At 41.0% G+C, this 23102-nt stretch overlaps 1 protein-coding gene across 3 annotated transcripts in view; it reads right to left on the reverse strand.

Moving 5' to 3' along the window:
• Nucleotides 1-23102, reverse strand: part of LOC124148980 (Golgi-associated plant pathogenesis-related protein 1-like) — an 82928-nt gene that overhangs the window by 18302 nt on the left and 41524 nt on the right. For 2 of the 3 annotated variants that reach the window (XM_046520294.2, XM_046520291.2), the window contains exon 2: nt 1566-1727. In XM_046520294.2, coding sequence (XP_046376250.1) covers nt 1566-1727 — 162 coding nt within the window. Of the gene's footprint in view, nt 1-1565; nt 1728-13839; nt 13949-23102 lie in introns of those variants that run through there. The other variant, XM_046520293.2, reaches the window with a different exon arrangement.

Below are 23102 nucleotides of genomic sequence, written 5' to 3' on the forward strand. Positions count from 1 at the left end.
GACATTTAAAATGGAAGGGACTTTCCCAGCCCGTGGGAAGTACTGCCATACACTATCGGCCATCCATTAGACATTCCAGAATTGTCTTCAGTTTTCAAGTTTTGAATCAAGAAATTTGTAAAAATATTTTTAAACCATAACCTGGAAAGGATACCAAGGTATCAGAATGAACGTAGGTTAACGCGGTGTAAAACCATCACCTTGATGAAGACCATATGTAAATTACGATAACTTTTGGAAAAGCTTCTACAGTAAACTGCGGTTATAACGAACTCAAAGGGACCATTAATTTTAGTTCGTAATAACCGAATAACCGTAGTTCGTTATAAGCATATATACAACATATATACAACAAATGGTCGGGACTTAAAAATAAGTTCGTTATATCGGTCAGTTCGTTATAAGCGTGTTCGTTATTAACGTAGTTTACTGTATGTCATAAGTAAACTATTGTTATCCTAGTTCAAGGTCGTCTGGAAAGATTTGACAAGTGGAGTCACTAGCTTATCTTTGATGTGGTTAATTTGATTCATTTAGGAGATAAACCTAGTATGTTTTGAAATTTGATGTAGTTCCACTGTAGAGTAGATACATCTTAGTTTAATTTGGAACCGAGCGCTTTAGCCATATGAAACATGTTGTCACGAATAAAGTTTCTTCAAACATGCTTTATAATGTTTTATGTTACTGTCATTGTCGGTTGTTTCAATGAGGAAATAGCCTCTTCTGATTCTGGTCGCCACAGAATATCCCAAACAGTTTCATAAACATTTCATTTGTATGGAAAAGATATGCTACCGTTAAATCTTGTAATGACAACAACGTAGCAGTCAGGGTTGCGGCCTAGAACACCAAAGACATCCGATATCAAACTACCGTATTTCCTCTATTAGACGCTAGGCCGTCTATTAATTTCGCCCTTGACTCGGCGTGTATTAGAGACCTGACTTGTATTTGAGACCCAGCGTATAATAGAGGAAATATAGAAACATTTTACAGTTCATATGGGGTGATCGATCGGCATCCATTTTTTTATGAATCGATATGTGGACTATCGATGTATTCATACGCACGTTTTTTGTTCGAAAAGGCTAGATATATTTGAAAGGGGTTTCCGTAGCAAAAAGGAAAAGATACCCACCCGGCTCGGTTCGCCTCGAACAGTAAAGGAGCAGTGATATAACTTCAGTTTAACCCTGATCGTGATGTATAAATAGTTCGTAAAACACAACTATTGTGTCAGTCAGTCAGTCAGTCAGTCAGTCAGTGCTAATGGATATCAGGTATACGCTTAAATATGAAGACACAAGTAAACGGCAACAAGTTTTAACAGAGATATAAGGTCCAGGGCTCCGTTCCGTAGCGTTAAGACGATCGTAAATCCCATACTTTAACATAGACTTACGATAGTCGTAGCTCTATGATGGCTTTGTGGAACGGAGCCCTGGACAACTGGCATGTTGCGTTGATACGGTCACGTGAACGAAAAGTTCCAATATGGATTCCTGCCAGTTCTGGCTGATGCTCTATTGGAATGATCTGAGTCTAGTTTACAGTTACTCTACCTGATGTTTCACTGTACTGAAGATACCCTCTCTCTGACAAACTGTTGGCCCACTCCTGCGATTCTTTACACAATTCATCCGAGGGAGATAATTCTGGACTTCCGTGGCACACCCGGAACGAGTTATGTCCCTTTATCATTTCCTGTTTGAAGAGACTGAAATCTGCAAAGGAGAAAAATAACGTATATATAAATATTACCACTTCATCAAATCTAGTCGTATTCTCTAACGCCATTTCACTCTGGTTATTCAAATAATACTCAAGTCTGACAAGGCAAGTTCCCACAGAATAGTAATAATGTATTCTGACAAGGCAAGTCCCCACAGAATAGTAACAATGTATCTGTTTAGTTTGGTATAAGGCAGATTCTGGGGCACGAATGGCCCATTTGTCTCAGGTTGAGATTGGCTCTGCAGAGTTCTATACCCTTGGCACCAGAAACCTATGATCGTGGGGTCGAATTCCGGTTCGCCTCGATTTTGTTTCCAGGTTTATTAGCACCATAACCGTGCTCTTGGATTTCACCAAAGTGGTAAATGTCTGAGACCTGCACCTAACTCACTCACCATCTCAGTTACTGACCTGACATGAATATTTCAGGGCTATTTTCACAACTGTTACGAACGGATAACTTAGAAATTACATGTAATTTATTAATAACAACATTTTTTGATGATTTTAGCCGTTGGTCAATCCTATAATGAAAAAGGAAATAAATTCATGGGTCCTTGATGCAAAACTGAAATGGTGGCTGAAATGAAACAAAGAAGAAATGGTTATCGCTGGTGACGTATTTGATACGGGTATCATAGTTGTGGCCTGGATCTTAAGGCTGCAGTATTTTTGCGACTGTTTTCAGCCAAGTAACGTTTTCAAAACGTTCGCAATTTGTTTTGTCACATCCAGTTTTCAAGTGTATACTTTCTTTTACGGGGAATTGAGTTTTTAAGCGTAATGGAGTAAACAGCTGTCAAAGGCAATAGCTACTGAATCATAGTCATGCATTTATTTATTATTTCTGCATCCATATCCAAGACGTGAAAATTTGTTACTATCTAAAAACTACACATAAGACCAAGTTTTAATGATGGCATTATCAGCAAAAACACCAGTGCGGTTGAAGTTTTTAAAGAAACAAGGACGGATTTGAATTGCTGAATCATATGAATATGCTAAATAAACACATATAAACATGTGTTTCTTTCCAATGAGAAACATTACAACATTGACCGCATGGTTAGTCTGCTCCCTTCTAGGAAAAAATGTACCGGAACTAGCTACATACACTGAAAAACTGCGGAAACTCTCAACACCTTGCTGACGTTGTACGTCATTGACTGTATTTTTAAATCCCAACCGCTTCTCCCTTCGGTCCAAAGCACTTTCATATCTCTTATTCTGGCCAGGTGATTCTATGGTAGTAACATCTGCACACACGACTAATTTCATAGATTGACGTTTCTATCTGCTACAAGAACATTTGATCAGCTGACCAACATTTTCTTTAAGGCTCAGGCAGGACAAACAGGCGTCACTAAAATGGCTGTTTTGCATTTAAAAAGTGTTTCAGTCGTGTTCTTGTGGATAATTAGCTGAGAACATAATTATAGTAAACAGCATGTCTTCCATGAAAAAGATATTAACGTTTCTCCCCGGAGGATATACATCTACACAGCCGAGAAGCGAGTTTCCATGTTTGTCGTTGTTAGTTGCGAGGGTCATGGTCACTAACGGAGTGTACGGGATTTTACGAGATGAATACACTTGTACACCACGAGACTGAGGGTCAAGGTGTGAACATCAGCGTTCAACGCGTTAAATGCCATACACCCTACTATTGACACACGTAACACATCTGCCAATACGAATTGACACAATACAAAGAACTGTAATTTGCTTGTGACAATATCTATCTAATGACCGGACTGGCAGTATGCTAACAAGCAAGTGACGTCACGTCAAACGACACATGACTTCGTGATAACCGAACGTGGCGGCCGGCCGACCTCGCCGACCTGCAGGTGTTGCATGACGTACGAAGGTACCCTATTCTGTATGTTGGTTTTGAGATCGGGGCCTCCAGATTGTCATGTAACACATGACGGAACAGATGCCAACACACTGAGTGAGTGAGTTGGATTTAAGGCCGCTTTTAACAATATTCTAGTTATATCGCGGCGTGTCAGCTTAATTTGGGAGGAAAGCCCGAAGTGACGCAGGTCTCAGACGTTTACCACGGTGAAACCCACGAGCACGGGTATGGTGCTGACAAACCTAGAAACATAATCGGGGCGAATCGGGATTCAAACCCACAATCATAGTTTTCTGGCGTGCCCAAGGGACGCAACTCTGCACAGCGAATTGCGGCGCCTAAGACGACTGGGCCACCCGTGCCCACCAACACACTGAGGGTGTAAAATCGGGCTGTGCAATCGTCACCGGTTGAGCCATGCAATCCACACTCGTCTGGCTATACAATCGACACAAGTGCATAATCTCGTCCCGCAAAACGGTGACAGTCTCAGTGGTCTTGTGGTAGAGCGTCCACCCGGAGAGCGGAAGGCCGGGTTCCCCAGCCGCGTCATAGACATTAAAAGAGTGTACTTATTTATTGCATTTAGCAAGATTTCGATAAATGTTCTCACACTGTTATGAAGCTGGAGAAATTTAGTATCTGTTGTTGTTGATTAATCTTTGAGTATGACAACATATCATGTATTTATACCTCTCGTCACTGGGTTGTAGTCTCTCCAGCTTGATACCACAGGAACTCGATGATAGCGTGTGTAGCATAATATATTCGTATAGAAAAAATCACACCCCTCTATATACATATAGACAAGGAGTGACACCCGCCATCTTGGTCCTTATTCAAGAATTCGTACTCGGTTCGAATCACAGCGAGGGTTCGAAATATGAATGTCACTTATTTCAACCTATTGGCACCTGCTAAACAAACCATAGGCTACACAATCGCTTTCATCTGTTGTCACCTTACCTCGTATTTATTTTAAACAACCAACAAATGTCAGCTCTACGCTGCGCTGCTGAGGTAAACAAGAAAAAGGTGGCCGGAAATTATGGCGCTTCACGGGCTTGAACTCAGCAAACGTTTGTTCTTTAACTTCATTTGAGTAGTATAGTTGTTCTCGTTGTCCGCAAGTACAGGGGTGACAGTGAAACCGCAGGTATTCAATACGGAACAGTGACTATGTTTCAAGTCCATGCTTAAAACAGCGCGAAGCTCTTGTTGCACATTTCGGCAAACTGCGTCATAGCATTCGGCTGAACACCGCGCACTTGCGCGCGTTTTCCTACCCACGGGTAGACTTGAAAGAGAACCTCCAAACCTGACAATTGGCCCGTCTGAATGTAATTAAGCGGAACAGGCCCACAGGCCAACGTATGCTGTAAATCTAGCATCTTCTTCAGAACGCTCCCGGTAGACTGACATTGGGCCCAAGAATAAAGTTATTTTATTTAAAAGCATATATCTACAAAATATATTTTTTTATCCAAATGGAGTCCAGAACCATCTTTATATTTTTCAGCCTTGAGCTGAGGCAATCCAGACTTGCAAAACATTCTAAATTTGAGTTGGACTTTTAAACATTTATTCTCTAGAGTCTGGGAGACTCTCGGGGGGGTCTCGTTCTTTCACCCACGGTAGATCTGAACGATAACCCCCTCACCTGACAATAGATCCCTCTGAATAATAATTAGCGGAACAGTCCAAGACTGATAGGTATGCTGTATACCCGATCGAGAGGAGCTGGAACTCCAGTAACAATTACTTACACCATGGGAATATGTACAGTGTGGGTGATGTCATTAAATACACCAGCACATCGCCGTGCATGCTAGCGACGACGCCAGTGTCAACTGACATCACATTGTAACAACCACGTGAGTGTATAGTGCACGTGCGCCATGTGCACGTTCATGTCAACCCCTGAACCTAAATGAACTCTACCAAGTCACGGAGATCCCCTTTTTGTCAAACTTGTCACTTCCTCGCTGTTCAAACACGCTTGTATTCACAATGTGTTTGGAACGATGCACATACAAACAGTTTACATGAACTTGGTGTAGACGTGGCCAGTGCACATTATAGCCTGTCCGTTGACGTGCACGGAGTAATTTGGGAAGTTGACATAATAAGAGTGACCTAGAAAACCTCCTTGGATATCATTTGGTCATCCAACTTAAACCCCTTGTCTGCCTCGCAGAATTACATCAGAAGAATCTTCAAAACCCAAAACCCTAACGGGTCTTAGCCTGTCTCATTGTCTCTGAACCGTATTATTCCCCTTCCGCCCAACCTTACTGTAATGCTAGAGCAAGTCTAGATTTTCCACCGGAATCTTCCATCTCACTATGGCTCCTTTTCAATTTAACAGGAGTTGTTTGTTTCTGTCAAAATTATATATTTTCAAAGACTAAGCTTCAGTCTATCTCTTACCCTGCAGTACCTTACTGTATGCAAAACGCTTCGTGTTGTCAATATTGATTTCCTGATTTAGCCTTATGAGATGAAAAGATATGTACTTCTTACGCGTGTGCACAATAGTTATTTACTTAGTGTACAGATACACACATATGCTTTTACAAGCGACAACCAGTTACTATAGCGATCTCGTCAGACTGTTCTTGTTATCGACGTGTTTGCGACATGCAGAGCTATATGAAACTATCAGCGACAGCTATCGAACGAAATATGTGAATTATTTTTGAAAGAAATATACTACAAAAAAGTTCAAGAACACCCGAATTTTTCATATGACGACAGTTAATCTGTCCTTGCTGGTGTGTATTGCAAAACACAGCCTTCCAATTATAGGTGTTCCTTTACTTGTTTTAAGTAGTATATTACACCCTGATGTAACCCTCTCGGGATAGCGACGGGTCGTATATATCGTTCCTTGTGGGTTCATGATGTCAAAGAATAAACGCAACACATATTTTTCAAAGAAATCCCAATAGCATTTGGGTGGTTCGACAACACAGTTCGACAACACCCGGGTTCGATTCCAAAAATTGGTACAATGTTTTTCCTGTCAACCGTCATATAGTTGGAATATTACCTAATTCGGCGCAAATTCCAACTCGCTACACAATCATAGTTGCTCAACCACGAACGTTTTAAACGTTAGGGACGCTTCATACCACTAGGTAGCCTTCTTTTCTGGTAGCCTAATCACATAATCAGTGGCAGTTGCTTTCTGCAGAGTCTATTTGAACCAAGGTACCTTGGTTTGTAAGCATGACATGATATTTGAAACTGTTCGAAGCGACGTAAAACCAAACTCGTTTACTTCGAACAGGAGGCTGAGTTGGGATAGAGTCAGTTATAATTATCACTTTTGACGTTCATTGAGACAAGTGAATTGTTTAACTAAGAGCAATTTTCCACAATCAAGGACCCGTTAAGATCCGGGGTAGAATAGGTCTTCAGCAACCCATGCTTGCCGTAAAAGGCGTCCATGCTTGTCGAAAGAGGCGACTAACGGGATCGGGTGGTCAGACATGGTTGATGCATGTCATGGTATCCCTATTGCATTGATTGTTGCTCATAATGTCAATCGATGGATTGTCTTGTCCAGACTCGATTATTTACAGACCGCTGTCACATAGCTGGAATAATGCTGAGTGCGGCGTTAAGCAACAAACAAACAAACAAACAAACAAACCACAATCAAGGAAAGGGCGGCAAAGCGTGACATTCGAAGCAGCAACTTGCTGGTCGGTAATACTATTAAAACACACCAATTAAAAGAGATGTCAGAAGACTATTTCTCTGTTATGTTCAGCAACTTCACTCGCGATGAGTTCACGCCAGATCCTTGATAAGATCACTTAGTTTGACAGCCAGGATGGCACCTCAGTTTCAGGCCTGGCCGTGGTTTTATAGCACGAAATAGGATCGATGAATCGAGTCGTACAGCGATACAGATGCCCTCATTTCAAATTTATTGAAATTGATCACTCGTGTAATCGTTTTCACATATTTCATGAATTGTAAATGTGAAAGCAATCATTTCTTCCAAAAAGGTGAAATACGCTTTGTTTGTGTTAGTTCTCGGCTGAAAGGATGAGTGTTCATCTGTGAATGCGGGTTGATGATAGAATGGTAACTTAAACATCTGGTCCCGTTCCTAAAAGCGATATTCGCTATGAAACGATCGTAACTCCTGTGCTTTAACACTGACATCCGACAGTCGCGGCGCTTAGTTGGCTTTGCGAGGACCGCTTCCGTGGTCTAGTGGACAAAGCGTCTTACCCTAGTGCGGAAGGTCGGTGGTTGTATTCACGGCTGCGTCATGCCAAGACGTTAAGAGATGGCACTTTAAGTAAAAACAAAGGACTGGTTGTCGCAGTCAGTAAACTGTGTCCGAGTTGGTTTTATCATATGTTTGTTTTTCAATTGAAAAAATCTCAAGTCAGTGGAGAACATATTATATCTCCAAAATGAACTGTAACTGTAAAATATTTTTTTAAAGTATAATTTGATTTAAACCTTTCAAAAATGTAATAAAACAACATTCGCATAATACACAACTGTTGATGGGTACCTTAGACATCGTATCTTTGAAAATCAATAAATTTGCTTTTTTTCCGCACAAATTTACATGTGGTTGCAATTGCATTTCTTATCCCAGTCTTTTTACAGATGTTGCAGGAATGAGGTAAGGTTAAAAGACAATCCAAATTTTAAACCGTTCTTTCAATTTTCAATTGCATAAAAAACAAACTCGGTATACTTTATTCGCCAATAAGTTTAGCTGGAAAATGGAGCGTGACCTTAAAAAATCATAAAATTAGACTTCCTGCTTAACAAGCCAGTCCCTGGATGAAAGAAATAAAGAACTGTATTGCAACATCAACGTTAAACAGTGACTGGGTCGCTCTTCAAGCCGCTGTAACCACATCCCACTTACATCACACCCGTGAAGATGTGGGTTAGAATAAGAGACGACGATTGGGATCAGGTGGTCAAGCTCGCTGACTTGGTTGATGCATGTCACCGTATCCCAATTGCGTGGATCGTTGCTTATGATATCTATCACTGGATTGTCTGGTCCAGCTCGATTATACCGCCGTCATATAACTGGAATATTGCTGTGTGCGGCGGTAACAATAAACAAACAAACGCATCATTACAATCAGAACACGATCGGGCATTTCGCTGAAACTCGCATTACTCGCAGCCATTGTAAGCCGGGAAGAAATTTGACCCCTCGACATCGCTAGCACGTGACCGTCACGTGATGTAAACATCCGACAACTGTGCATGTCTTGTCAGACGGAGAAGCCTCAGAAAATCTGCTAGTGGTTTGTGGTTATGAATAACGACAGTTCACTAATACTTGTTTTAGTAAATTCAATTACCGTTTGTTGTCAGTGCTAACGCAGGTATCCACATGCTTTTGTGTAGTCACCCATCTTTCCGAGGCAAGGGTGTTAACTGGACTACAAAAGTTAGTAAACTTTTTGCCTTTGGGAAGATGGCAGTCACCGTCAACTGTATTTTCAAAACTACGGTTGTATACAAGTATCTTTTGATTAAATCAGGATATAAACGTCTAAATTAGTAACTATACGTATATAGAAGACCAATGATAATTAATCAGTTAACGCAAAAACACTGGCATCCGCAAGCGTGTAGAGGCGGAAGCCTGTTTTCAGTATGCCGACAAGTTACCCCGTTTCCTCCATTCATAACCGAGTCAAGACGGTTACGGAAAGGGTCGAGGTTTGCCGAATGGCATCGTAAGTGGCATCGTTAGTGAAACGACCGTTCCGCGAAGTCAACACTGACTTCTTGAAACCGAACTTAATGAATCTACGATGTTTTTGAACCCGTTAATTCCTTAAAGCACAAAAACACCTCCGCATATTATGTAGCGTTATGAACTAACGTTATCACCGCTTTCCTTAAAATCGCATAAATCACGCGAGGAAGATCGTAGTCACTTAATTATCCTCCGCCGGGCCAGTTGATTGAACTGATGCAATAAACAAACCCCTAGTGACGGGCTCGCGGGGGGTCCTATCATCCCTCATGTAATTATCTGATAACGGGAGACGTATCTTTCACTCGCCCAACCCTACAAGATGAGGTGTCACGTGTTTGGCGCTGAGCGTGCAAAGGGCAGGCTTCTCATACGCACTTTGATTGGCTATATTCTCCGAGGACGGTTCAGAAACAAACACATTCATCATACCAGAAACGAGTACACCCAGACGCTCGTACGTTGAAGTAGAGACGACATATGGACTGTTTGTGGCCCCTAGTGGTAATAAACAATGAATTGATTCAATTCTGAATCTTATGGCTGATCTTGGTGATATTCATTAGCGTTCTGTCAAAAGGGTCTCTCGGTATGATTGAATTAACAATATTATCCAGAAACTAATCCGCTTAACAGATTATTGGGAGGAATGACGTCATAATCACTCGGTTATTTATGTATGTTATCCGTCCGCTTAGGATACATACAACTAGAATATTGCTGAAAGCGGCGTAAAACAACAAACAAACTATGTAAGAGCCAGGACTCGACTGCACCAACCAGCCTTTCAAGACAGTTCAAGCCAAACCTCACCGACCGCCTCCGTGGTCAAGTGGTAGAGCGTCCGCCCGAAAGAAGCAAAAGGTCCGGGTTCGATCCCCGGCCGCGTCATACCAAAAAGACATCTAAAGATGATACTTGTTGTTACCCTGTCTTAAGCTCGGCAAGACGGGGCCTAAACACGGACTTGGGCGGCTCGGAGTCAGTATACTGTGTCTGAGTGGGGTATTCACGTTAATGCTTGGAATCTCAGTGGTCTAGCACAATAAAATCAGCATTAGTCCGGACTGGTACAAGCCCCCCCCCCCCCCCACACGTGCACGCACATACAAGTGCAATAATCTTGGACGCGACGTCCAACCCTATTTCACCTCACCAAGCCTCACCAATACGACTAGCTTTTCAGGACTTCCGACAATTTCGCTCGGACATTCCAGGCCACAACCAACCGATTATCTGTTCGGCACAACCGCATCTATCCTTTACGCTGAATACGGGTTGACTTAAAGAAGTCCTACCGTTGTGGGTGTTTCGAACCGGGACTACCGAACTCCCAACTATACACGAGCGATGTCATGATCGCTTCAAAAGGAGCTTCAATAACACACACACAGAACCACTCTTTACCTCGAACTCGTTTAACTCGAAGTGTAGTTTAAGCCCACGTAACTTTTTGATCAAGAGAGAAACATTACCGTCACTCGACGTAGATCAGGATTCCGGTTGTCTCGAATAACAGATATTCGACATCTTCGAGAAATTCGAGTTAACGATATTTCGACATATCAATTAATGTTTTCTCGGTGATTCATTTGAAGCTATTATTTGAGTCACTACCATTCCCGGCTACTGACGTGTCTAAAGTCGATTGACGTTACAAGTAGGCTATTCCTAACCATCTTTACTGCATAACCTGGCTTGACTTTTAACAACTCGATGCTTTCCCTTTAACGCTACGCTGAGCATCACTTTCAGCAAATGAGTACGTTTTCCCGTTACTGTGAAAATAGATTTTGTGACCCAATCAAGCTAATGTCATCGCTGGGCCGAGATTGAAGTATGTCTGTGATGTCTGTATCAATAATAGATGCAATAAACAACACTATTGATAATCGATGTCCGACACATGTGTATGTAGATTTCACTGAAATGGACAAGACTAGTCAGGCGGCTTCATGCTGCTCTAGGCGTGACTGTGATGAAATATACTCGCCTCCAACGTGGTAGATAGCTGTCACGATTTGTCTAAAAGAGGAATCGTGATAGATGCGGATATGTAATTATTGTTGGCGGTATCGTGTTAAGTTGTGTGAGTTAGTTTGGTTGAACGCCATTTTGAAAAATATTTCAGTTGTATCACGGCGTGTCACCTTAAAAAAGCCCGAAGTGATGCAGGCCGTAGACTTAAACGACTTTGGCGAAACAACAAGCACGGGTTTGTTGTTTAACGCCGCACACAGCAATATTCCAGCTATATGACGGCGGTCTGTAAATTATCGAGTCTGGACCAGACAATCAAGTGATTGAAATCATGAACATCGATCCACGCAATTTGGATACGAAAACAAGTCAGCGGGCCTGATCACCCGATCCCGTTAGTCGCCTCTTACAAGCATGGGATGCTTAAGACCTATTCTAACCCGAATTCTACCGGATGTTTTAGGATGTATGTCAATTTAGTTACAGGCAACAAAGATACAATGTAACAGTTGCACAGATAACACGAATAATAATTACGTCAATATCTAGGCTGGTGATATCTAGCCAGCACGTACAGCAATATTCCTGTATTGACCGTCGACCAACCTATGCCAGTACATCGTCATCATGGAGTATTGATGCGTCAACATCTGTCACGCGCAAGGGGCGACCTCGGATCAACGCAAGGCTCGTTCAATAATGCATACACACCCATATTCATGTTACCGCACCTCCAGACGTCAAATAACTAGGTCATATCCACTACGTGTCCAAAATAAGATAATGCTACATTAGTATCATAATCACGCGCGGATATTCGTTCGTGGAATTTCATGAATGATTGATATTCATCTTATTCCCTAATAATCTAAAAAGAATTTATTTATGAAGTTATTATATTGATAAATATGTCATTATAAACTCATCAGGCATTATTGCGAAGGTTTGTTTAAAAAACACGCATATAAAATGTTTTTAATTTGTAGATTTGAAGGAGAAAAAATGATATATCTTTAATAGTCGAGAAGTTGAATAAAGTGTATTGTAGGGGAATATTTACAATTTAATATATAATATATTTATGAGATTCAAATGAGAAAAAATAATATACATCTTTGATAGTCGAGAAACTGAATAAAGCTGAATAAAGCGTATTGAAGGGGAATATTTACAATTTAATATATAACATATTAATGAATAGAGTGTGAATTTCTCAACGGTGCCCATTAAACATCTGCAATCTCGAATGTACCGTTTAGCTCGAATATAACGTCATGCAAACGGTAATCACAGAACTGAAGCTTCCACATATGCATTGGCCCAGTGGTAATCTTATTGACTGATCGTACAGGCCGTGTTCGATTCCCCAAAAGGACACAGTAATTATGTCATGAACAAAACGCGGACTACGTTTAAATCCAACACATCGAACAAACCAATAATGCTGAGATAACGAGATCACATATCGAGACAGCTATGGCCTATCTCGTGTATTCGAGCGAGGGAACTGAGTTTGAAACAATTTAAAAACGCCTTGATTCGATTAGAATTTCTCCTATTTGATTATGCAGCCGATGCATTGACAGATGAAACCCTTAACCCATCTGACAATCCGTCAATAAAACCTGTTATACGACTTACCCACCAGATCTCAACTAAGACATTTTCTTCAGATAAAAAAAGACAATTCTAAGTAAGTTAGGGAGACTGCCAGTGCTCTACTTACATGCGTTTAAATTGGGACGCTCCATGTCGCCTATACTCGTCCTCAAACGAGGCACATGCCCTCAGAGTAGAAATAATTCGATTTGGAATTCTAAACAGTTGTTCTACTTCAAAAGAGAAAATCGATACTAGCATCAAATAGTCTTTGTGACGAAGTCACGCTGACGTATAAATTCCTTCGAGCCAAGAAGAAAATTCTAATTTCGGACTTTCAATGACGATAGGCGGACGTTTTGTTTGAACCGGAAGCCATGCTTCTGGGAGTTATGTGGTTTTTGAAAATAAGCATTTGCTGTAAAAGATGGTGTTTTTGTATAACATAGGACTTTCTTTCGACTTTAAATTTTAGGGGCACACAAGAGGTTGCAAGTCAGTGAAGAGTTATTTCACAAATACTTTTAGAGCTATTCAATGTTTATTGCAATATATGTTTTTTGTGTTTAACGGATCCGCTCTAACGACTTCTAGCGCGATTGATTTTTCATTATTTGTATTGAGCGGTTTAAATGAAAATGTCCATATGTTTCACTAACGATTGATTTACCTACCAACTTTCGATATCACTCTTTCTCTCGGCATAAGGTGATTAACGACATTCTTAACAGTACATCAGGTCATCAAAACACAATGTGTGGGGAGAATTGTCGCTGTAGGTGGTGCCCATCTTCTTTTTGCATCTACATTACGTGCCAACCTGTACTCATCTTCCCGTGGCAAGGTGTCCACTAGCCTATCAAAGTCTGCATCCTTGCCATTTCATGCCAACTTTCCTTACCTCGGCCGTCGGCCATCGCATGTAGAAGACGAGTTGTGTCCCTTGTGATGAAAACGCGATATCCAATCAGATCGCTGTTCTTATTTCAAATGACTTCATAAAGGCGACCACCATAGCACACGACCTGGTCAATCAGATAACGAAAGGTTTTGACATTTCATCGCTGACAGACAAACAGAATGACAGATTACCACAGTAAAGATACTTATTACTGCCGCATTACGCCCTCACAAGAACATAGGCATACAGATTAGAGCGATTACACAACCCGCGAAGATCCGGGGTAGAATAGGTCTTCAGCAACCCGTGCTTGTCGTAAGAGGCAACTGTGCTTGTCGTAAGAGGCGAATAAAGGGATCGGGTGGTCAGGTTCGCTGACTTGGTTGATGCATGTCATCACCTCCCAACTGCGAGGATCGATGTTTATCTTATCAATGACTGGATTGTCTGGTCCAGAGCCGTTTATTTACAGACCGCCGTCATGTAGCTGGAATATTGCTGTGTGCGGCGTTTTAACAAACAAAGTGAGACAAACGCTGACTGTCACTGCGACAAGCGTTCAGTCCTTTGGGTAAAACCCCCCAATGATTTTGCACTTAAATATATGAAAGTACTCGAGAGAGTTCATTGAAAACTTTGAACCACTTCAAAAATATTTGTCTTAATTGCTTAATTGTTGGAATAATTTCACCGCAAATCGACAGAGTGACATGTTCGGAACACAAAAGGTTTATTTTGTAAAACGTTCTCTGAAGATGGACTGTCGATGTGTGCGATAGTCCACTCTTGTTTTAGCACAAAAAGGAAGGGCTGGAAAGGCAAAGGTGTAAGCTAGGCTAGATATAGGCTGGTGGACACGCTTGCCGTGGGAACATGATCTGTACCTTTATCATGTCTTATAATTGGGTAGTATAACAACAGCAACGTTATAACATCAATCATCATCATCATCATCATCATTATCATTATTATTATTATAGATTTGTCGTCCCCCTCCACCCAAAAGGCATCGGCAGCAGCTCTTAGCACACGTCACAGAAATGATCTCTTTATGGCCGTTGTCGTGTTTGTCTATTTCTTCAGCTGACCAATCATCATATTTATGATCTCAGTCAAAGAGCTACACTTCCTGATAGTTAGGCCACATGTTGTTTTCTTGTTTCATCGTCTAGCGATCAAAATAATCGGATTTCTATTCAGATGTTAGCATGCTAGATTCGGATCCGTTGTCAGCATTTTTTCGTTTTATTTATTTTTCCGAAGTTGCACTTTTTGATGTAACCCGCTGTGATGACCAAAAATACCTTTCGTGACTTTGCAATGTTTTGCAGAGGAGGGACCTTCTTGTGCAACTGTGAATTTAGGTTGGAGGGAAATAGAAACGGCAAAAAAATAACTAAAAATTGACCTTCCCATTATATTTTAAGTGAGGAGAAACAATATTTTATGTTTTGTTAGAAAACGGCTTGATTGCTTGCCATCTCTTGGTGAGGCAGCGTACTATATGTCCATTTTATTATGATAAAACACCATGGACTCGTTGTCGTACGTTTGTTTTGGATGTGACCTTGCCCTGTCTTTCTTTTTCACCAATTACATTACAATTAGAGCTCATCTCACGCGACCCGTGAATATCCGGGGTAGAATGGGTCTTCAGCAACCAATGCTTGCCGTAAAAGGCGACTATGCTTGTCGTATGAAGCGACTAACGGGACCGGGTGGTCAGGCTCGCTGACTTGGTTGATGCATGTCATCGATCCCAATTGCGTGGATCGATGCTCATGATATTTATCACTGGATTGTCTGGTCCAGACTCGATTATGTACAAACCGCCGTCATATAGCTGGAATATTGCTGAGTGCGGCGTTAAACAACAAACCAAATCATCTCACGCCTCAGTGTAATTTGATTGGGCGCTATTTTTATCACCGTCTCATTCGAATCACCCCCAAAACGAGGCTATGGTAGAGGCGGGATCAACTGTATTGATCATAATAAAAAGGAGATATAATTCTGTTCTGAATCGAGGATGGGGGTCGATACGTTTGTATCAGTTCGTGTTTAATGCCCAAGCTAACTCTGATCAAAGGATTATATTCACTACAGATATATTGGTGAATAGGTGAGTGAGTGAGTTTGATTTGACGCCTCGTTTGGCAATATTCCAGATTCACACATTGTACCCTTGCGGGAATCGAACTCGGGTCTTCAGCGCGATGAGCTGTAACCAGCATGCTCCGCCACCGCCGAACCACCTCACCGCCTCCAACCATCATCGGTGGCAACATACTAGTGACGTCAACCCTTACTCGACCGAGACACCGCACTAATCAGGTAAACAAACTGTGAAATGACAAATTAAAATCCAACCCTGTAAACTACAATTTCGAAACCATGCGATCTTCTAGTTGAGAAACTGCACTATGGAAGTTTACAATTTAAAATCACACGTACACCACTGAAACATACATGCAGAGGAACCACACGACTGAAATCTTCCAACTGAAAAACCGCAGAATAAAAATCTTCAAACTGTGAGATTCCACTCTATTGAAAATGGAAAGTTGTCATACTTCTCAATTGGATTGTACAAATGAAGGGGCACAAATTAATTATGACCTAAGGCTATAAATTCAATTCCTTTCGAAGCAAGCCTTATTTTATTGCCATTGGTGATTCTGGGACTTCACTATTCTACACAGGACTTCAAGACCCAACCCTCGACCCGGCAGGTTCTGCTATGTTAAGTCCCGCACACCGAAACACTGACATGCGCGTCTTTCCTCCATGAAGACACGCGCGCCTTAAAGTTTCCAATCATACACACATTCATTATGAAATTGCCCGTCGCTCAGGGATAATTTTTTAGATTATTATACAAAATTAAATTGTCAAGCTTCGTCGACGAGGTAAACATGGGTTTGGCTGAAATCAATTCTTTTCGACCATTGCTGTTTTTTTTTATAATACCCTGAGATACAATTTTGCCAAAATTGCCTGCTTGTCCGATCTGATTGTATGGCGGGTATCTCCAGAAATGGGCTTTTAGTCCATTTGCTGATTTGCCTGAAAACTGCACACTTTAAGTTTAAGATCATTTAAGGTTTGAATGGGCAATATTACAGCATACATATATTTGTCACCTTCATTACAATCACTAGCAGAATGATCGTTTTTACACGACACTCATTACTCCAGGAACATGTTTGTTACCATGAACCTTTTGGTTACTACTTTTCTGGATTGTTTGATTCAGTGGATATAGGGCATTCATCACCACTCGCCACTTTCTGTAACCTGCAAGAAGACTCGTCCCCCTATCGATGAATGTTATTTGCGAAAATACGACAAACCACGGACTTGTATATATATAGGTCCATGGACAAACCAAAGACGTATATAGACAAACCAATCAGAGTGCGCGTATGATTTCAAGTTCTTCGTCAAAGAATCCCTCAGAAATAATTTTTATTTTACATATGTCTTGCATCTAAAAATATACCAAAGACACAGTTAAATGTGTTCACTCAAACTGAGTGCCGATGTGCTTTAAATTGCATCTGAAATATATATAATATATTGGGGAAATGTGTGAACCATTGCGCAACGAGTTGACAATTGTTTTAGGTATGCCCGTTTGCGCTAAGACGGAACCCGGTCGCAAAAATTGCCACGAGAGGGGCACGAGCATTCGTGACCAACTCGTGTTATTCCGGGACAAGCCGAATAGCGAGGTTACGGAAAGGGGCGAGTGGTGACGAATGGGGCACGAGTCGCTATTCGGCTTGTCCCGGAATAACACGAGTTGGTCACGAATGGATATAGGGGTCGCCATTCGCCCCTTTCCGTCCCCCTATCGACCAATGTGATGTGAGAAGACACGAACTAACAGGTCAGAATGTACTTTTGTCAAAGAATCCCTCACAATGTTTTGTTTTAACTTATAAGGTATAGATTTTATCTGAAAAATAACGATTTTAATAAACCGTGTTAATATAACAAAACTGTCAATGTAAACTTACAAAGCAAAGACAGATGTCGTACACCAAGTTGGCCAGCCTGATTCCGTGTGTATCCTGCGCTGGCGTTCAGTGTAGCGCCAGCGCAGCATACCCAGGGAACCAGGCTGCAAGTTAGCTGTCTCTTTCGCTTCGCCCTTTTTAGCGTAGACGGAACCAAGTTAATAACATGGCGACGGAGGGGCACGAATCGCCTTTCGGTTTGTCCCGGAATGACGAGAATGGTTACGAATGAGGCTCGTGACGAGAGATAGATTCACTTTGGTATATGTAGTTTTTGGATATCACGCATGAATAATTACAGATGTGTATTGCCATGACACGAAGCAGTGGGGATGATGTTAATATTTTGGGTCATTTATTGAGATTAACGCGTCCTTGGATTACAAACTTAAATCATTAAGAACTTGTTTACCGCTATAACTGCGCTTTAATGGCAACCACGTGTCTATTCTCAGAACACCAAGATATTCCCAAAACAAAACGAAATAAGTTTTTATTTCTTAAACTGAAAAAAGCTTGACATTTCTCATTCGTTTGATTTGACTTGGCAGTTGTTCTCGCAGTAGCCCATATTCTGGCGAAATCAATAACATGGACAATCAAGAATGGAAAGTAAGACGCAAAGACGTCTCGGCTTCCGTTTTCAAATTGTCAAAATTATGTTTACCCTAGGATTAATTGTTTATTTCAAAACGGAATCCCTTTTGGGAGGGATTAAAATATTGAAAATAAAACTTTTCCCCGCGGGATTGGGCTAATGATATAGATTGCCCATGCGCAGAAACACGGTCGCTGGGGTCCTTGCTGCTGATGCAAGCACTGATGGTGTTCATCATCATCAACCTCATGATCATGAAGATCATCATTATTATTATTATAATTATGTCGACAACATGACGAGCGGTCAAATTCAGCTAAATCAACACTTGTAATGTACACAGATCCTACATCGACAGTCCACACGTTTAAAACTTGTTTATAATCACTTTAAAAACTGTGTAGGCACATAATGACAAATAATAATGTTTATGCTTATATTGCGCTGAGCTCTATGCACTCAGTGCATACTTAAAGCGCTAACGTTATAACCCCGGTCAATGGCTCGTAGTGCACTCGATTTTCATTCTCAACTCCCTAGGGAGTATACAACCTAAACTGCCTTGTAAGGCGCTAGAAGGTTGACAGTCTCATTTTCAACTTATCCTCCATGGTACATGCAAGTCGAAATTTCATTGTATTTCATATTTTGATTTTCAACGTAAATTCCCAATTTACCAGTGATGATCCGGGGTAGAATAGGTCTTCAGCAACCCATGCTTGCCGAATAAGGCGACTATGCTCGTCGTAAGAAGCGACTAACGGGATCGGGTGGTCAGGCTCGCTGACTTGGTTGACACATATCATCGATCCCAATTGCGTGGATCGATGCTCATGATGTCAGTCACTGGATTGTCTGGTCCAGTCTCGATTATTTACAGACCGCCGTCATACAACTTGTTTGATAGGCATTACTTAGAAGTTGACGGATGACAAAGCTAGGACAGTCATGCTTGACAACGGTATAAGGATCTATACCGAAATGGCGCCTTCACAGTTTTTAATGAAGTTGTTATCCATAAATTGTGTCTACTTTGTCACCGTCATATAGCTGAAATATTGCTGAGTGCGGCATTAAACAACAAACAAACAAACAAGAAATCACAATTGTATCAAAAATTAAAAAAACCCATTCCTTTAAAACACCGAAGCCTTTCATGATTTGCAAAATTACCACCCATAAACACATTTGCTGGAAGTAAGAACCGGTTACATTGCAAAATGCAACCAGGACAGAATTTCTTTTCGTGAAATCTTTTTAAAAAAATCAGAGTTGCTCGGTGATGATAAACAAGAACATATTATTGTGTGGCCTGAACAAAAGTACAATCATTAATAACAAGCGTAAGACGTGACCAGTAAATACACCCACGACAGAAGACATTCAGGTGTTATGATTGCAGAAGCCATGTCAACAAAGTCAATGACACCCTACATTTCATGTCGATATCAGATTTCGCAAGTCAACAGCAGCGTAAAATTAGCATTTCCCCACAGTAAATAACACGCCGTTGACATGTGGTCTCTTGTCCCGCCATGTATTTAATATTTACTGGCGTTAATACAACTGTGAGTTCCGCTGAATGTATCGAGTACCTTATAAGGAATTTATTGTTGATATCCGTAACGAGATCAGACTTGTGTGATTGAGCAACAATGGTTCTATTGATCGAGAGGAAGCATTTAGCCGCTTGACTACTCGCGCTAATCTGGACAAGTGATCAGTTCTAGGGGCTTAGGAACTGGTAGGAGTGAGTTACAGAGTGAGTGAGTGAGTGAGATGGGTTTAACGATGCCTTGTACAGTACTTCAGTCATATAACAACGCGTCAGCAAGTCATGTTTACCTTCTTGGAAAAACCCACGAGAACGGGTATATGGTGTTGACAAACACAGAAACGGAATCAAGGCGAATGTGTGATTCTAACCAACGATCATAGGATTCTGCTACGACTAAGGGAAGTAACTCTGCAAAGCGAGAGAGTCACCTGGCTAACTATTTCTTAAATGTCATGAATAAAACGAAAATGGATGCCTCGAAATTGATATCAAATAAATAAGCAGATATAAGACAATTCGTATTTACACAACTGTCACAAAGTGAGTGAGTGAGTCAGGTTTAACGCCGCTTTTAACAGTATTCCAGTTATATCGCGGCGTGTCAGCTTGACGTAGGAGGAAAGCCCGAAGATGCAGGCCTCAGACGTTCTGACGGATTGGTGAAATCCACGCGCATAGGTGCTGACAAACCTAGAAACAAAATCGGGGCGAACCGGGAGTCGAAAACACAATCATGAGTTTCTGGTGTCGCCAAGGGACGAAACTCTGCACATCGTGCCCTTCGATGACAGGGCCACCAGTGCGCCCAGAAAGTGAGTGAATGCTAGAGTCATCAAAAGTACACCGTTACTAAGGTGCTACCCCAGTGCAACCAGGCGAAGATGCAAGATGCGAACATTTTTTATGATATTTGGGGTTAAAAACGAATATAAACTTGATAAATGTGTAACACTAGCTCCTAAATAGGTAAAATTCACTTAAATTTGAACGAAATAAATTTTTATACGTCGAACAGACAGATTGTATTTTATCATTCTTAAATTTGTAGCAAGTGGACTCATCAGTTGTCTTCGATTAGACGGCACAACTCTTGAGTAACAAGCAACTCCTTTAAGTCAATGATAAAATACAATAACATGTTTACATATCTTGTCAAGTTAAAAAAAGTTTTGTTTAAAGACAGACTTTTATATCCAAACAATCTGTTTCGTATGATGTACGTAACGCATTCGTTTTAAAGATGATGGGTCCTAAGGTTCGTAGTTCGTTGCAGAGCATACATGATTCAGTGAAACGTTAAGTAAAATATTCCTGCATCTCAAAGATATATTTATACTAAGTTTTGATTGGCTGCTTTGCTCTTTGCTTGTGATTGGTTGCTGAACAAACATATGGTTACCTACTGGGGGCTAGTTTTAATCGCATTAACGTTATGATTCGTTTGCAGTTTACAGTTTTTGAAATTTCACTGAACTATTGCTGTTCAATTTGACCTTAAAATACATCAACTGTTGTAATATTCTTTCAGAACTATTTAGTGTGCGCATTAGACTTTATGTCAATGTTTAACTCATTTGCTTCCATGATGTATTACTTCGCAGACGTAATGTCCTAAACCGTTTATTTCTCATAAACAAAAACTTGGTTTAAATGTTAGATAATAAATAGGATCTCACCCTCGTATCTTTTGATATGAGATATATAATCACTCGATAAAAGTTATAAATGTTCTTGAAAAGCCTCTTACTTTTATGACGTTATATTGACTCGAGACAATATATTTGCTATCAAAAGACACTCAGGGGAGATCCTCCAGTTATTGTTAATGACGATGAAGCTTAATGGTATCAGAACTATGGTCAAATATCGATATTCCGGTTGTTTTCGATGGTCTTCACGAATCCGAGTTGACCATTCTATATTTGTCCGTGAACACTTGAAAGCTCTGCTCTTATCCGTCACCAATTGATTGAGCGTGTTGGTACGTGTGCTTGCCAACCACCAGTTTCTGTTAACTAGTCTCAGATGGCGGGAGTACATGTTCTTGCTATCAATCCCCAGTTTGTGGCAACCAGACCCGAATTGTGTGGGTATGTTTTCTTGCTATCAACCCCCAGTTTGTGGTAACCAGACCCGAACTGTGTGGGTATGTGTTCGCGCTATCAACCCCCAGTTTGTGGTAACCAGACCCGAACTGTATAAGCATGTGTTCACGCTATCAACCCCCAGTTTGTGGTAACCAGACCCGAACTGTATAAGCATGTGTTCACGCTATCAGCCCCCAGTTTGTGGTAACCAGACCCGAACTGTATGTGTTCACGCTATCAACCTCAGTTCGTGGTAACCAGATCCGCTTTCTCTTCAGTTAATCCTAATAATACAGGATATTGTGTCGAACGGTAAGGCTGTTACCGTTACAAGCCTTGGGTGTGAGTTTGGTCAGCTGTGCACACAGATCTATTGGAACACTAATCGCTCTTGTCCAGATGTCCACGTTCACGCACACATTGCATCAAAGAAAGCCGCTTAACAAAATCGCTGTCAGAATTGATATTCACATATTTTCTGCATAAATACAGACAGAGACAAATATCTTTTTTTTTTAACAAACTATGATTAAGAAATAAACCAAATGTCATTACATTTTAAACACAAATCGCTGAGCTGAGTGTGTCCCTATAAGATAGCTACGCCATAATTCACACAGAACAATGAAGAACGAAGCCTGGTTCTTTCAACGATAAAACATTGTTCTATCATGACGTCATTTCTGGAGATTCAAACATGCGTTCGCAACTTGATAACGTCGTAAATTGGACATTATTTTTAAGAGGGGTGTGTCAAGTGAGTTGTTCCCCATAGATGTTGCTGGGCAACGTAGATAAACGCAAAAGCCGAAAGATCGCATACAAAAGTGGGAGAGATAGAACAACCGGTATTGAGAGAAAAGGTGTAGATAATCCACGTAAAAGTTGTGAGAATATGCGGGAAAGCCTAAATTTAACCGCCCTTATCATAAAATGGACTTGTCCGACATTGCCGTGGTCGGATTCTATTCAGGTAGTCATCATTATCTAAATACTGG

Source organism: Haliotis rufescens, unplaced genomic scaffold (assembly GCF_023055435.1).
Source record: "Haliotis rufescens isolate VD_foot unplaced genomic scaffold, xgHalRufe1.0.p SCAF_8, whole genome shotgun sequence".
Classification (NCBI taxonomy): domain Eukaryota; kingdom Metazoa; phylum Mollusca; class Gastropoda; order Lepetellida; family Haliotidae; genus Haliotis; species Haliotis rufescens.